We start from the raw sequence: 16376 nt of genomic DNA on the forward strand, positions 1-16376 counted from the left end.
TCAAATTCAGAGACGACGACACAATGAATGATGTAAGCCTGTAAGGTCCGATTGTTTGATACTTTGATGCACATCCCTACCGGAATTCTCTCTTACATCTCGTCTTTTACTTTGGAATGAACTAGTTTGCTTGAGGAAAATAACTACATTTATGAGAGGGAAATTATACGACCGATATTATATGTTGTCGTTAAGACTTATAGTGCAAGATCAAGGAGCTACTATCTAAAAACGAAATGCATAGAATTAAAGTCCAAATGCACAAACAATCTAAAATAAAAAATCGGGGGAAGAAAAAAAACAACTTGGTGTAGACTTACTATTTACAGAGAACCATGAGGTGGAGTTGGATGGCAGAAGCAGGTTCCAAGAACAAGACGCCAGCACTCAAGCTTTGACTTCCCCTCCCCCTTTCTCTTCTCTACCTAATCAAAAATCCCACCAATAAATCCAACACATTGACCCGTCTCCCCTTGGGACTAAGCATTCCATCCTTGGATAACTGAGACAGAGCCAAGAGCAACAACACTGTTTCAGAGATAAGAGATAGAGCACACAGAGCAAGCAACCGAGCATGAGTACCCGGAAAGCTGCGGCGGAAGCGGAGGCTGCGATTAAATCCATCGGTTTGGGCTATGATCTCACCGTTGACTTGAAGCTCAAGTACTGCAAGCGCCGGCCTTCCGGTGTTGACTCTCGCCTCATCACTATAGACGACGATCAGCTCCGCGAAATCGCCATTCCCGGCGGGATTTGCCTGCCCAATGTCCCCAAGTCCATCAAGTGCGACAAGGGCGAGCGCATGCGCTTCGGCTCCGACGTCCTCTCATTTCAGCAGGTAACTTTGTGATCATCATCGCTCGTTTCATCAACTACTAGTTTCTATCATATTGGCGATATGAACTTTCCGAATTTGTAGATGTCGGAGCAGTTTAATCAGGAACTGGCTCTGTCGGGGAAGATTCCGACGGGACATTTCAACACTGCTTTTGAGTTTACCGGAGGATGGCAGAAGGATGCTGCCAACACAAAGACTCTTGCTTTCGACGGAGTTTCGATCACCCTCTACAGCGTTGCTCTCCAAAAGTCTCAGGTAGCATTGCGTGATGATGTGAAACAAGCTGTTCCTTCGTCCTGGGATCCTGCAGCATTGGCCAGGTGATGTTTTGTTACCTTTATTTTGTATGCGTTTTGTACTTGTTTGTTATAGTTAGAGATTGGTTGTAATTATGTCTTTGTTGTTTGATTAATAGGTTTATTGATAAGTACGGAACACATGTTATAGTTGGGGTGAAAATGGGGGGAAAGGATACGATATATGCCAAGCAAATGCACTCATCGCCCGTCCAACCTGCTGATGTGCAGAAAAAATTGAAGGACATGGCTGACAAACTGTATATAGATGGAATTGGAACTGGTCACGAAAGAGACAAGGTTTGAAGCTTTCTTGATGCCCTTGACTCAGTTCTTTGCTAGATGAGTGTTAACTATGTTATGGAAATCTATTTTACAAGTGACCAGAGAGATGTTGACAATGGTAATATCAATCTCAGTGGTACAAATTTTTTTTTTTTGAAAGGAAGTGATACCAAATTTTGTATCACTTATTGGGATTTAGGAGCAGAATTTAACCCCTCATTGGATGCTAGAGATTTTAGTTAGCTACCAAGCTCATTCTATATGGTAAGTACGAGAGATTAACTAATATTATCAACTTCTGTAATAGAGTTCAAATACACATCTGTTAGGTTATGATTGAGCACAGTGCCTAGAAAGTTTTCTTCAGGTGATTTTGATGGGCTATGTCATGGGCATCGGAAGAATGATTACTTCTCCTGAAATCAAGCCTGCTTCCAAACTGATTTATAATCGGCTAACAGCTAGAGTGATTTGAGCTTCTGTGTATCTATATTATTCAAATGATTCAATGCTGATTAGCAGTTGTATAGCTATAATCAGTGATAGTATCCTATTTAGCGTACACTCAGTAATGAAAGGAAATTAAGGATTATCCCTTTCTTGTAGATCCACCTTAACCTCTGTTTTGTATTTGTTTCAGTTTGCGAAGGATCATGGCCAGGGTATTATGGCCGCGATTCCATCCAGTTCTTATGCATCTGCTGAGGTACACTTTAAAACAGATATCTCTAATTCATCTAAATTTGTTATATGAAAGTTTGGACGTGAAACAAATCAATTCAATTGATACCACATCATAATATTTTGACTTGAAGTTCCATGTCACCAACATGTTTTAAGCTCTTTTTACTTTTCTGTTCTCGTTTGTACTTTGAACTATAAGTTTTGAGTACAAAAGAGCCATATAATTTAACTATAAACATGAGGAATCAAGATTGGAATTGAAAATCTTTGACTTTTATGAAGTTAAACCCACTTCGAACATTTTATGATATTTTACATTGCTTGGCAACAACTTTTTGGTTGATGATATAATAACCTCTTGGGCCTCCTGCGTTCAAAATTATCGAGTCATGAAACTGTAATACTTGAGAGTGATATCTCTTTTGTAATGCAGTCACAGGATATTAAGTTTGTGTGCAAGAGAAAGGGCGGAAGCTTACAAAAGAATCTACGCCACAGTGAGTGGTCTCAAACAGTTCAACTTGAACCTGATGTGATCTCAATGTCATTGGTACCTATAACATCGTTACTGAGTGGAATTCATGGGAGTGGATTTTTGAGCCATGCCATTAACCTCTATCTGCGTTGTAAGCTAAAGCTTTCTCCTTAGCAAAATATATACTTAAATTTCATGAATAGGTTATTACTGTGATATGTCTAGGTATTATCTTTCTTTATTTTCCTTTTTTTAATTTTTTTTCTACTTCTCATTTTCTGTTCATATAGTTGAAGAAGATTCAAAATAAAGACACATCGTAGTATGTCGTGCACTCATGTGTGAGTTTATATTCACAATGAGGTAGTGTTAGTCTTCTTGTTGTGTGTAAACTTCATGAAGAACCACTATGTTTTGCATCCTCACAGCTTTGGGAGCAGTGATAAAAGAACAGCTGTTCGTATGTGTAAATACCATGATCTGTACAAGCCTCTAATATAAATACACATTCCACACTGTACTCTATACATAAGTCATCTGAATTATTGCATTTTTTTTATTGTGTGGATTCTTATACTGCATCAGATTTATTAGTCATCTTTTCTTCTGGTAGTCATCAAATAAAAAACCTCTCTATCTTAATACCCTAACTATCCCGGATTATTGTTTTTTTTTTCTTTTTTTGGTGGCTTCAGTTCTTCTCCCACTCTTGATATAACACCTTCATTCATTTTCGGGTCCGGCATGTCACTATGATTTTATGTTATACATTTGTATAACATGTTAATAACACTGAAATTTATAGAGATCTCTATCTCAAACCCCTGGGCCTTTAGACGGTCTCCTTTATGATTTCTTCATGCACTTTTGCTGCCATAATGAGGGATAATTAAGTTATTAAGATAAAGATCTTCAGCTACATAGGTAGAATCAGATAAGTTGACTGTTCATTATTTTCATGGATTTGCCTAATTCTGATGCATGAATGATACTGACACGCTCCATGATTAACTCTGTCAAGGTAGATTTGTATGTCTAATATTTTCCCTATTTACAGATAAGCCGCCAATTGAAGAACTGCATCAGTTTTTGGAATTTCAACTTCCGAGGCAATGGGCACCAGTGTTTGGTGAGCTTGCTCTTGGTCCTCAGAAGAAGCCACAAAGTAGTGCAGCTTTACAGTTTAGCTTCATGGGCCCTAAGCTTTACGTTAACACAAATCCGGTAATGCTCTTATTATTGTGTTTTGCATAAGTGCAACTCTCTTTCAGTCAGCCATGAATGATATATATATCCACTTCAGAAGTTTCCTTTCTCATAGCATTAGTTAGACTTGATTGGGACAGAGATCTTAAGGTTAAATTAGAAAGAAAACATCAAAGAAAAGCAGATTAGTGTCAACTTCTAGAGGAAACCTCTAATTGTGTCTACAAATATCCATATTCTTTTATGATAATCAATGATCTACGGAGCCTGACCCTGGGTACTAAGTAAAACAACATGTTGACCTATGGTTATGACCTCTTGGGAGCTTTTGAACCTTGAAGCAAAGAGGCAGGAGAAAAGGGAATAGGTTTTTCCCTCTCTATGCCGTCTATATCCTCATCCCAAAGACTTCTGGGGTATGATATATGAAATTTTGATTGAACAATTATTACAGGAAATTATATTAATTTTTTATTTTGGTATCTTTATGGGTGTTTTGGTCAACATGTATTTTTGTTTGTATGTTCAATATGTATATCAACATGGAAGGTTCCTTGTGATAATTTTACAATGAAATGCATGATAGGTTGATGTCGGAAAGAAACCAGTGACAGGTCTCCGACTATATTTGGAGGGGAAAAGGAGCAATTGCGTAGCAATCCACCTGCAGCATCTTTCAACGCTTCCAAAAACTTTCTTACTCCAGGATCAAGTGAATGGAAATATTTCTCAGCTCTCTTCTGACCGCAGATATTTCGAAAAGGTTCAGTGGAAGAGCTTCTCTCATGTCTGCACTGCACCTATTGAGGCTAATGATGATTTCAATGTTGTCACTGGGGCTCACTTTGAAATTGGAGAGTCAGGGATGAAAAAAGTATTATTTTTACGACTTCATTTCTCTAAAGTTATTGGTGCAACTAATGTTAGACACTCTGAATGGGATGGTTCACCAGCCTTGACACAGAAATCAGGTATAATTTCAACCATTATAAGCACTCGTTTCTCATCAGCTGCGCAGAAGCAGCCCCCTAATCCTGCCGATGTGAACATAAATTCGGCTGTGTATCCTGGAGGCCCCCCTGTACCAACACAGACACCTAAACTATTGAGGTTCATCGACACAACCGAAATGACTAGAGGACCACAGGATTCACCTGGGTATTGGGTTGTGTCAGGTGCAAGGCTGCTTGTTGAGAAGGCTAAAATATCTTTACGAGTTAAGTATTCTCTACTGACCATGATTTTACCTGACGAAGAAGATATGCCAGATGGCTACTGAAACTATGGTTAAGAAAATAGAACATGAGACATTGTAGTAAAATATGGTAGTTGCAATGGTTTTGTGGGGCATCTTCAATGTTCATATTCTCATCACAGAGATTTTGTGCTGGATTATTTGTTGGGTTGGTTGTATATAACTTTTGCATACTCTTCTATGTAAATTTTTTCTTTAGTTATTGTAGATCATCCTTTCTGGAGCTGATTTTTTATATTTGAATTGGACAACCTTTTTATTTAGTTTTTAGTTTTTTTGTTTTCCCTGGAATTGAATTTGACTAAGTTCATTGACGGAGTTAATTTGTTGTTCTAGAACATCTCTCTGGTTTTGTATTCAACAGCATTGGCTTTCATGCAATTCCCAAGTGACTAGTCAAAGCCGATGACATTTCCGACAATTAGCAACTTTGGCATCCCGGAACAGTTATGGCAGGAAGGAGTAAGCATGTAATTGATTCTAGACTTCATTATGCCCTTCACTCCTAAGCAAGTTATTTTTGAGGCTGCAATGAATGGAGAGTTTGCTCAGTTTTAAGCCTAGTTTGGGGGGGGGGGGGGGGGGGGGGGGGGGGGGGCGGGGGATCCAAGGCATTGGCTGGTGGGGCTCAAGCCCAACCAAGTTTTTTGGTGTTTAAAAAAAACTAGGTATATATCATTATTTTTGTGGTTTTTGCATTTGTTTTTAGCCAAATACCTCCCTGAGTTTACTCATCCTATGCCCCTAGCAGTTGTTATTTGGTTCTCTGTTCTTGTTTCATTATGTCTTCCAGTTTTTGATTGATATATGTATATGTATATGTATATGTATATGTATATATTTTGTAAGACAGTTTTCTTCTTCTTAAATAATCAAAATATCTCAAGTAAAAACTATTCTAATTATCTTCCCTCTATCTATTGATTTTGAAATTACAAGTATGAGTTATTGAGGTTCAATCTAATCAATTTGAAAAGAAAAAATTGTTGTGTTTTCTAATGCTTTGATTTTCATGTTATTCTTCTATTTGTATTCACGCCCATTTTCTTTTTTAAAGACTCATCAACATTATAGTTTACATGGTTGAAGCGGTAAAAAAAAATTTTCCTTCGGCCAAACTTGAATTCCAAATCCTGAATCCGCCACTGCACATGGTTTCGCAGATGACGAACCTCTGCCTTCCGCCACACATGCAGCTCAATCTTCTGGCCCTCAGAATGTCACAATCAAGACTCTTACATAAAACTCTTCTATCCATGCTGCTGATTCACGCCCACAATATCTTGTTCTAGTCACATCTGTGCACCGCCACTTCAAGATCCTGACGGGGAAGGCCGCACACCGATTGATCTTGTAACAGTTCTTGATGTAAGTGGCAGTATGAATGGCGAAAAGATTGAACTCGTTAAGCAAGCTGTCAAATTTGTCATAGAAAACATGGGGTCTTCAGATAGACTTTCCATAGTTTCATTCTCAACAACTTCAAAGAGAATCCTTCCTCTACCGAGAATGACTATTGAGGGCCGTGAGAGTGCTATAAGCATGCAAATCTTGACTTTTATTTCATTCCCTCCTTGGACATAAAAATTACGTATATATGACTGATATGAAAACAATTGAACAAATAAAATCTGATACAAGCTATCTTGATTTATCTAAATGGTTTAGAAACAAGAGATGAGTAATGGAGCATTGGGGAGTATATATACATCAATGATGGCTAACATCTTATATGGTGTTTTCACGAGACTAGAGAGAACCAACGATGCTTGGGGCTCATCCAACTCTGATCTTTTTTGTTTATGATACTTTTCTACAAATGCCTCATTGTATGCAAATCAAATCAGCACAATTTTGAAGTCCGTTTGTCATAATTTTTGAAGTACGTTTGTCGCTAATCATTTTATTTCTTTTTGAATAACTCTATTGTATTTCAAGAACTGATCAAGGGCAAACGTACTGGAGGAGGAAAACGGAGAAAATAAAGCGTATCTGAACACCCTCGCAAATGCTATAAAAGTTAGTAGTCTCAACTTGTTGCCAGTAAAAACATCATAATGATGCCGGTAAGGTAACAATTACATTTAGACTAATGGAGGTTTCAGTCGCTACAATATTCGAATAGCCACGCATCACCACCAGCCAAAATATATCGGAAATATCAATTTAAAGAGAATATTACAAAATTTATGGCATTATCAAATGACTAAACATTATAGATAAAATAACCTAGTTTTTTTTTTGCCAGAAAGAGAACGTAATAACCCACCTAGTTAGCTTACTTCCTGCAACCAGACCAACAAAAATCACCCCTCAACCCGTAGCCAGTAACAAAATCAGGTGAAGAGCATACCAAGCATTCACCCTAGTCTTGCAGACAAGGGGAGGGGGCATGAACCTACAACCAATCCTTGGAACAGGGTGAGTCCCATCATGTCCTGCAATATCTCTATTTAACATCAGCTTAGTTGGTTTTCTTCTCTTCTGGCTTAACTTCAGTCTCCTCTGTACCCTCTGTGACCGGTCTAATGACTTGATCGGTGACCTGATCGGCTTCACCAATGAAACCAAATTCATTTACACGTTTTCTGTCCACCGGATAGACCCATCTCTGGTATATGTATATCAGAAATATGATATCTGCCAAGCGAAAAGGAATAAAAATCAGACTACAGATGAAAAATGAAATCTGGAGCTCAAAAGTCAGAATTGGGTGATAACCGCTCAATGACCAGAATTGGGAGATAACAGAAAGAGAAATTTCTATTGTAAGGCCTTTAAAAAAATATTAAAAAAAACACCTTTCTTATCATATGCAAACTGTGTAGGAGATTATCTAACAAGATGGTGATTACCAGTCATGGGTAAAGATATTGTCATAAAATTAACATGATTTTGCAGGCTATTGTGATTCTTAAATAAGTCGATAGATTTGGCCAAGGTATCAATTCAAAACTCAAAGCCAATCATATAAAGAAAGTAAATAAACACATTATGTAACTAAAACTTTAAATCATATCTCACCATCACGGAACACAGAAAGGCGATGTAACATTGGCATTTTTATGACAAAGGCAAATAGATCATCAATGATGGTGTTGAGGAACTTGTAAGTCATCTGTCTCCAGGGTAGATGAGCTACTGACTTTAGCTTGTAGTTAATGAACAATTGAGGGCACATCATAATAAAACCTGCAATGGCAATATTCAAAACAAAGGGCAATTATCACCAATCCTTAGGCATAGATTAACAAAAACTATAGCCCAATATTATAACAGATAAAATTAGGCCTTGAGATCTACTATATAAGAGATTATAGCCAACCTACTATATATGCATTACATAGAAATATAGCATTGATGTGTAAAAAGGTATAGTTTTTCCAATATGTATCCTGCGTACAAGGAGCAGTGAGCAGAATTAAGAGCTTACCGAACATATAGACACAGCTCGTGAATGAAGAGAGAACCCAAGAATACCAGCTCTTGTGCTGTTCGTACTTGAGTGAATAAATCGAGGAGCATGCAACAAGGAACAAAAGCACATATGTCAAATATTTCATGGCGATGTCGTCATATTCCTTTGTCTTATTCCCTGCATATGACTCCCGATCTCGGAACCTCAACATTGGTATCTTCCCACTTCTATCAATCTGGAAATTGAAAAGGAAAGGAATGTGACCAACTTGTAAGACAGAGATCAGAATCAATTTATGAATAACTGTCATGTTAGTGAATCTCAAAGACTCAAACTATGGCATGTTATCATCATAGCACTTAATAGCATAATGCTGCTGATATGGTATATGGAAAAAACCAGACAAAGGGATGTACATACAGATATATGGAAAGATAGACAGGTCACATTAAACCTGCTCTAGCACATAAGCACACCTCAATTGGACATGACCATACAAGCTAATATTCCCAAAAAGACAAACAGCTTCAAAGGCCAGTGAAAAAAGGAAAGGAGTAGGAAAGGCCACTGATAAAAAGGTGTGCAAAACAATCGGATCGATCAGCGGCTGTAAAGAAATTAGCTCCTGAACTTTAGTGGTAGACTACACCCTAAACCCTCAAAACTATAAATAGAGAATGTATCCTAAAATAACCAACCTTGTAGGAATGGAATTGAAAAGTGAGAAAACAGATAAAAGTCAGCTGATCAATATGGAACTGTAAAATTCTACAACATGAACAGACACAAATGACTACATAGAAATAAGGATAAGTGTGAGACATATACTCGAGGTGATTCAAAACGTAACTCCTTCAAATTTAGGAACCCACCCATTACTTCAATCTATATTTACCCCCCAATAATATCCCAGAATAATCACTCAGCTCTATTCCTGTATTATCAGGTTACCAATGACCCTACACTTTTCTACCTTTATTTATATATTTTAGGGCTCTGAACAATATCACAAATTTATTAGGTGATCTTTTATACCATCATCACATCCTCAACTGAAACTAACTCGTTCAGCTCCAAACTCCTAGAACATTAATAGGCAATCTAAAAGTCACAGGAGTTAACCCCATGATCTTCACGAAATACTAGAAGAACATCCTTTATTCCAGCATAATTCTTTAAAAGAATTTTAAATATTTAACTTCCAAAGAGATGTTTATCATGTCAGGAGGAGAAGACATTAAAAACATTTTGTTTCGCCTAATCTTTTTATTTATAGTCAGCTAATCGATGCCTTATGTGACAATATGCAAGCTTAGTCTGATACCTCTATGTGCATGGCTTTCCCAATTTTCCAGAATTCAATGCAGCAGCCAACTCCAGCGCTTCCAAGTATCATCCAAGAAGTGTCATTGTCAAGTAGATATAGGAAGATAATGAACTGGCTTATGAAGCTCACAACAACAGACTTTGCAGACAGCCCTTCCATAGACTTATTTTTGTTCCAAAACTGAATATCTGTAGTGAAAAAATTAGACAAATAAGACAACACTATCCATATATGTCCTATAAATAATAGATCAAGCTACTATGATCACTCACCATTTTTGAATGCCAAGAAGTCAAACACTGAATGAAGTAAAGAAACAGTCATCGTGATTGCCAGGAGGATAGGATTTCCTTCCAAGAATACTCTCTAGAAAAGATAATACAGCAATAAGCATTCGATAGAATAACCAAAAACATGTCCAAACAATAATTATTGATTAGCACATATAGGGTTTCCCAACCAGAGCACGATGCAAGATGAATAAAACTCTACTGAAAGAAACAACATTACGACCACAATTGCAACCATTACAATGGGACTTTGCAATTATCTCTATACATTCATATGTTTAAGTTCAAGTTATACTTCACAGTTCACACCATAATTTATAGACACCCAAAACCTTAATGGAATTCTTAAATTGAATATTAGCATAGAAAGAAGGATAGCGAAAAGAAAAGCAAAAAGATGAACAAATAAATAAACATTACCTTTAGTTCATCAGCCTCACCCTCAAGCATGCTTCCATAACTACGGTGAATTTGGAAAGACTGATCAATTTGTAGGAATAGTTGCCACTTAGTCATGCTTATGGGACCTACTTCCAGATTCAGCGGTAATTCTTTCACTGTTTCATTAATTGGTATCAACTTGTCTCGAAGTAACCAAAATTCATTGAAGTAAACGGTTGGAAAATAATTTCCAGAATTAGGCTCCACATTTAAGTCTGCAAATCTAAAGTTAAGAAACCCAATGCTACAGATAAGCATGTACTACCCCAGATATATTCATATATTAGAAGACTAAATCTAAGATGGGTAGTAGATATTGGTATGTGTCCTCTGTGTGTGAGCATGCACGTGCACATTGCAGAAATTTTGAACATGAAATGCAGTAACCAAGGGAAATATTCATTATGTATGTAGATGTTTCAAGTATGCATGCATGCAGTATTTGGATAAGCTATGTGCCTTGGGTATTTGCAGATCTACAGATCCTCTAATATCTAATCATTGCACACATAATTCTACTTGTACATGCTTCTTTTTCTGTTCTGCAGAGAAACCAAATCAAATAACAAGTGCAAGTATCCAAAGTAGTTCTTATTAATCAGAGTATCGTCACAGCTGGAAATTTTACAATATGAAAAATACATTCAAGCTGATTCAGTTTGCTCTGGATACAATAAATGTGTCAGATGAATATTTTTCATAAAGCGATACCAACATATTAAAAAGAAAAAAACCTTTAAAACACATGCAGCAAAGAGAATGAACTATTTTGTTACTTTATATCAGTATCGAAACCAATCACCCAGCATACTTCTTAGAAGACCAGACAAAAGTGACAGATCCCATCACAAACAGATCAGGGAAGGTAAAATTAGAAGGATACAAGGAGCAATATTTGGTGGAACAGTATTATGAGGGTATCTGCAGGGAAAAAAAGAAAGTGAGTGTCAGAAGTTTCATCCGAAAAAATGCTGGCGAAGAATCTTTTGTTTATTTGGTCTTTGCAATTCACTTAAATGAGTTTCCTGAACAAAGAGTTTGCATTGTCAACAATCAATGGCGCAGTTTATTGTCGGCAATTAAATGCTTTGCAAAGGGCATATCAGGGACGCAAAATAAGAATTCAAAGTCAAATTCAAAAACATGGTCTGATACCTTTCTTATCATAGTCTGATTCAGACATGCCAACACTTATTATTCAAACATTTTTGGAAAATGTTTACTCCCTACCGTAATATTTGGTGCTGATTCTGCTATTGTACCCTATTATTTGACTTTAATTACAGTTGAATGACTCGTGCTTTAATAGTTTCCATTTTTCTAACAAAACTAATAGACTCCTTCAATTAAACCAATATCACATAGGTTCAAAAATGAAAAACAAATCACCACCATGACATGGTCTAAGCTCTAAATGTACCAAATTAAATGTTGACCTAGGAAAAGAGAACTAAAGGGGTTACAATGATAAATTGTGTATTTAGACTTTTCAAGAAAGAATGAAAACAAAATAAAAACCAGATGTTGCAATACCAAGGAATGCAAAATTTTCAATTGAGACGAAAATTGAGAACTTATCATAAATCCTGAAATTTGACGGCCACCAAAAATATTGATGTAAGGCACACAATCAGACACAAGTTAAACACACTTCAACGTAAAAGATAAAACTATAGCTAGTTGGCTACCACTCTTACATACAAAGAAACAAATTCCATAAGCACACAAAACCAAACTTTTATTGGGGGATTTTCTATCATAAACTTATCAATGATATAGGAGCTTAGGCAAAATACAACATATATATAACACACGTTAAGCTAGGCTATTTTAACCCTGTAATTTCATAAGCAAGTTCCTAACCACTGAACAAAACAGTATGTCAAGTACTTGCATAACCCAATACTGCACCTTCAGAAAACATACCGGGTAAAATCATCAACCAAATTGACAGTAATATTCGGTTTCCAGTATGACACCCACTCCTCAGGACCATTATCCTCTGAATCACCTTGAATATCATCAACCACCTGAGGCAAGTTGGCTTCATTAGGACTTGAGAACATAGTATTGTGGAAAAGAATACAAATGACATTGATTTGAAGATGAATCATGTTCAATACAACCACTTAAAGGAGCAAAAAAAAAAAACATGCGTTCTCATTAAAGATGAAATTTGACATCCCAGTGAACATTGTTTAAAGCGAGAAAATTAAAGTAATAGTACCAATCATAAATTTTAAACTTTTAAAAAATAAAAAACTAAACAATAAATTATTTATGGTAAATACATGCATGTGGAGTACAGACTGAACCATCAGTTTGTATTATTCAAACGCTTTGACCATAACATAAATGGACTATAATTTTAATATCTAAACCAAATATAGCGTGAGATTTCCTCATTTAATGCACTAGCTATATTGGAACTCCCATCAAAGCACCACATAGACTTCTTGATGTGTATCCTAGACCAACTGAGTCAGATCTCAAGTATTTTCCGCCAAACAGTAATCTAATATCCTCATTAGAAGATGCAACATAAACATCTACCCATAAAAATCCAGTATTGCAATATTACTTTCAGTGTAAGTATAGCTGACAAATGTTAACCAATTTCTCAAAAGTATTCCACCACTAAGAATAGACCAATACTCAAACATGTCCAACTCTGTCTATATTGATTCAGTTATCAATTAAATAGTCTAGTGTAATGAAAAATGTGGCATAGTGGTCTACTTTGGAGCATTTGCACTTACTGTCTAGTAGAATTGTTATATAAAAAAATAATATAAAAAATCTTCTATTCAGCACTCCTTCCTTCTTCTTTAATGAATTTAATGATTAAGAAACATACTGGTAAAAAATCATATCAAAAATATAATTTTCTAGTCTGCAAGTTGCATACATATGTACAAAAAATAAAGATGGGGCAGAAATGCAAAGAAGAATTCTATGAATAGCCAGGAGATTTTCTCATCATTAACTACTTTTCTTGTCACTCTAGGTTACTGAATCCTTGTACCTGAGATTGGTAAACCAAGTTAAAGCCACATGCATCAAAAGTTATAGTTGATACAAATATTATTATTTCCATCTTAGAAAGCTGTCGTACTATACAACAGACTACTGACCACCGCCATCAAGTTCTTGAAATTGCTAGAGACAGATACTTCAGAAGGTGAGGAAAAATAGAGCCTTCGAATAGCAAGGAAAAACAAAAGCTATTCTGTACCCAGTCCAATTGGGGAAAAAAAAACTAAAAATATAGGAGAGGAGATCTTCGAAAACAACATACAAGGTCCAGTGAATGAATAATCATAACCCAATTTAGAGAGATAGAAAGTAAAAAGGACACATGCCTCAGTAATTTTGACATCCTCATCAGCGTCCTTTGAGTCCCCCAGCAAACTCCTCTTTTTACCAGCTTTCGACTTGGGCAAGTTTATCACAATGGCTGAGGATAAACAAAACAATTATTAGATGGGCAAATTATTGTTTGGTACCAAATGTTTATATCTTAATCAATCATCACATAGGAAAAAAGATCATTTAATTTGACGTTTCCTTTAAAAAATAACAGAAGCTTTGAGTGAACTTTACTCTGGGCCATCATCTTACCATGCGTCCTCCCAAACGCAGCCAGAGGCAGATACTCTGGATCATTCGGGTCGGCAGGATAACCCGAGCGTGCAAAGAAAACATGAGCATAGAGACTCCCATTGTGCATCAATGCCTGAAACACAAAACACACACATCTTCATAACCCCAAACACATTAACCTACTGTAAATTAGCTAGTGTACTATCCAACAACATAATGTATACCTCGGATGGATAATACTTCATGGAGAGAGTCCTGGTGCTCTCCGGCCCATAGACAGCGTAAGGTATATTAGTTTCATGCCATATAAGCGCACTTTCGCTCCCGAATTCACTGAACTTCTCATGTTCAGTGATATAAAACCACATATCCTGACCAATTATCACAAATTAGATCAACTTGTTCATCGAAATTAAACCTAAACCCTAAGCCGGATCAGAAACTCGTACCAGAGGTTCGCCTTTGGGGAAGATATTGGAGATGAGCTGAGAAGGATCAGAGGACTTCTTGGAGGAGGAGGAGGAGAAGAATTTGGAAGCGAAGTACCAAATCACAGCCATCCTTATGATTCCGCCGATGCTCTGGCCAATCCCTCCTTGCTGCTGGCGTCCGCCTTGGACTTGCCCATCGGCTGCTGCTGCGGCGGCGGCGACGGGCGCTGGCTGGGCCATGGTGTGCTGAGATTTGGGAGAGGAGAGGAGAGAGAGAGAGAGAGGGGTAGCGATGAGATCGAAGAGAGGAGGAGGAAGATATTTGTAGTATTGTTTAAGTGGGTATTAGCTTTTGTGACGATCACAACCCAACTCCAAGTGGGAGACTCATTCACTCTCTCTCTCTCTTTCACTCTACAGTGTTTTACGGGAATCTCTCGCTTTCGAAAACTCGGCTGACGCCGAAGCCCAACATTTAGGAGAGCAGGGGAATTGAATATTTATCTTCTTTTTTCCAACTCACTGAAACTACAACCTTCAAGTCCGAACCATTTGGTCTTGTACATACTGTTTTAAGTGAGACTTTGCGAGTTCAATATGTGAAAAGCTAGTACAGCATTTGAGTTGTTTAATTGATGAAATTAGAAAATTCGAACATTGAATATTTGCCTGACTCAAATCAATTAACTTGGTAAAATTGTCTGTATAATGCAAGTTTTACATAGGTGATGTTGACTTAGTGATGGGAGGGGACGCTAGCAGAAACCGGAAGGCAGCCAAAACGTTCTAAAAACAGTGAAACAATAATCGGGTACGGCCAAGATGCTAAAACGGCCTGAGGTCCGTTTTCCAAAATTTAAGATCAAAATTCACAATGTAGTGCTATGTTTAAGGCAAATAAAATTCTCACGAGATCATCTTGCAAACAAGGAATGCGAGAAATTTTAGTGAATATGCCAATCTTTAATACAACAGAAACAAGTTTCCAATTCCAATAGATGACTTAAGCTAAAGTCGAGTAAGAAACATGACAATGTCAATGTCATACTTAGTGAAAATTGATTGACTAAGCAAATTATGTAGCAACAAAAACTTGCATATCGAATCGAGCAGAGTTGTAGCCTGAGGCTCACAAAATTTGCTTACTTGAGAATGGAAGAATGTTACATTTCCATCTCCAAAGTTCCCTCAATATAAATAGATAAAGGTGCCGAAAAATGGTATGTGTTTCTTGGATGTGGAGCATGCATCAAGGTCAATTCTGGAAATACAACGTCATAGACAGTTATTGAATCACTTTAAGTGTATCGCATAAAATTTGCTATTATTCGGATCTTTTGTCAGTAAATAGTGCTGCTTCAGAGTAAAAGATTTCAACTCAAATAAATGAGTACGTAGACCTTGGGATTATTATTTATAGACATGAGTTTAAATAACATTCAAATAACAGTCGTGATGGCAACACATCCACAAGAAACAACGGTTATATAAATTTCAAATAAACGAAACAATTCAATATGTAACCGGAATGAAGGGTTGTGATGTATATGGTCACAAAATAATCGATGCATATCGGCGATTCTCATGATCGCACCCAAAATAGCGGTGCACTCAGACGACCACACAAAATCAATTTCTTCCCTTTAAATAATAACGTGACTCCCCAGGACCGTCACACGAAAAACGTCGACCAAGAGGGGAATCATATCCCTCTTTGGTTTCATCGGCGTTGTAAGAAATGCCGGAAAAAAGACATGAAGAAGGCTAATAGCGCCCGATAATTTATATATATATATATATATATATATGTTCCAAAGCAGCAACTTT

General features: G+C 36.9%; 2 protein-coding genes across 2 annotated transcripts; one reads left to right on the forward strand and one right to left on the reverse strand.

Annotated features, from left to right (window-relative positions):
- The first annotated feature begins 330 nt into the window (after positions 1–330).
- Positions 331–5362, forward strand: LOC126787145 (MACPF domain-containing protein At4g24290-like). The gene is made up of 7 exons (XM_050513073.1): positions 331–838; positions 920–1158; positions 1254–1434; positions 2060–2125; positions 2537–2729; positions 3636–3802; positions 4371–5362. Exons 1-7 carry the CDS (start codon positions 575–577, stop codon positions 5061–5063), a joined length of 1803 nt encoding a protein of 600 aa, XP_050369030.1. The 5' UTR covers positions 331–574; the 3' UTR covers positions 5064–5362.
- Positions 5363–7048: 1686 nt separating this feature from the next.
- LOC126787164 (uncharacterized) lies at positions 7049–14871 on the reverse strand. The gene is made up of 12 exons (XM_050513089.1): positions 14568–14871; positions 14343–14489; positions 14137–14251; positions 13878–13972; positions 12442–12545; positions 11399–11436; positions 10495–10730; positions 10057–10150; positions 9782–9972; positions 8473–8692; positions 8064–8231; positions 7049–7679 (listed from the first exon to the last, which is right to left on the reverse strand). Exons 1-12 carry the CDS (start codon positions 14787–14789, stop codon positions 7504–7506), a joined length of 1806 nt encoding a protein of 601 aa, XP_050369046.1. The 5' UTR covers positions 14790–14871; the 3' UTR covers positions 7049–7503.
- Between the last annotated feature and the right edge of the window lie 1505 nt (positions 14872–16376).

Source organism: Argentina anserina, chromosome 1, assembly GCF_933775445.1.
Source record: "Argentina anserina chromosome 1, drPotAnse1.1, whole genome shotgun sequence".
In the NCBI taxonomy this organism is placed as follows: Eukaryota; Viridiplantae; Streptophyta; class Magnoliopsida; order Rosales; family Rosaceae; genus Argentina; species Argentina anserina.

Excerpts from the sequence above, each read along its gene's own strand:
- LOC126787145 (XM_050513073.1), top strand. The coding sequence starts at position 575 with ATGAGTACCCGGAAAGCTGCGGCGGAAGCGGAGGCTGCGATTAAATCC. Across the intron at positions 1,435-2,059 it reads CTGGTCACGAAAGAGACAAG|TTTGCGAAGGATCATGGCCA; the intron begins GTTTGAAGCTTT and ends TATTTGTTTCAG. Across the intron at positions 2,730-3,635 it reads CATTAACCTCTATCTGCGTT|ATAAGCCGCCAATTGAAGAA; the intron begins GTAAGCTAAAGC and ends CCCTATTTACAG.
- LOC126787164 (XM_050513089.1), bottom strand. The coding sequence starts at position 14,789 with ATGGCCCAGCCAGCGCCCGTCGCCGCCGCCGCAGCAGCAGCCGATGGG. Across the intron at positions 13,973-14,136 it reads TGCGTTTGGGAGGACGCATG|CCATTGTGATAAACTTGCCC; the intron begins GTAAGATGATGG and ends GTTTATCCTCAG. Across the intron at positions 8,232-8,472 it reads GAGCTGTGTCTATATGTTCG|GTTTTATTATGATGTGCCCT; the intron begins GTAAGCTCTTAA and ends TTGCCATTGCAG.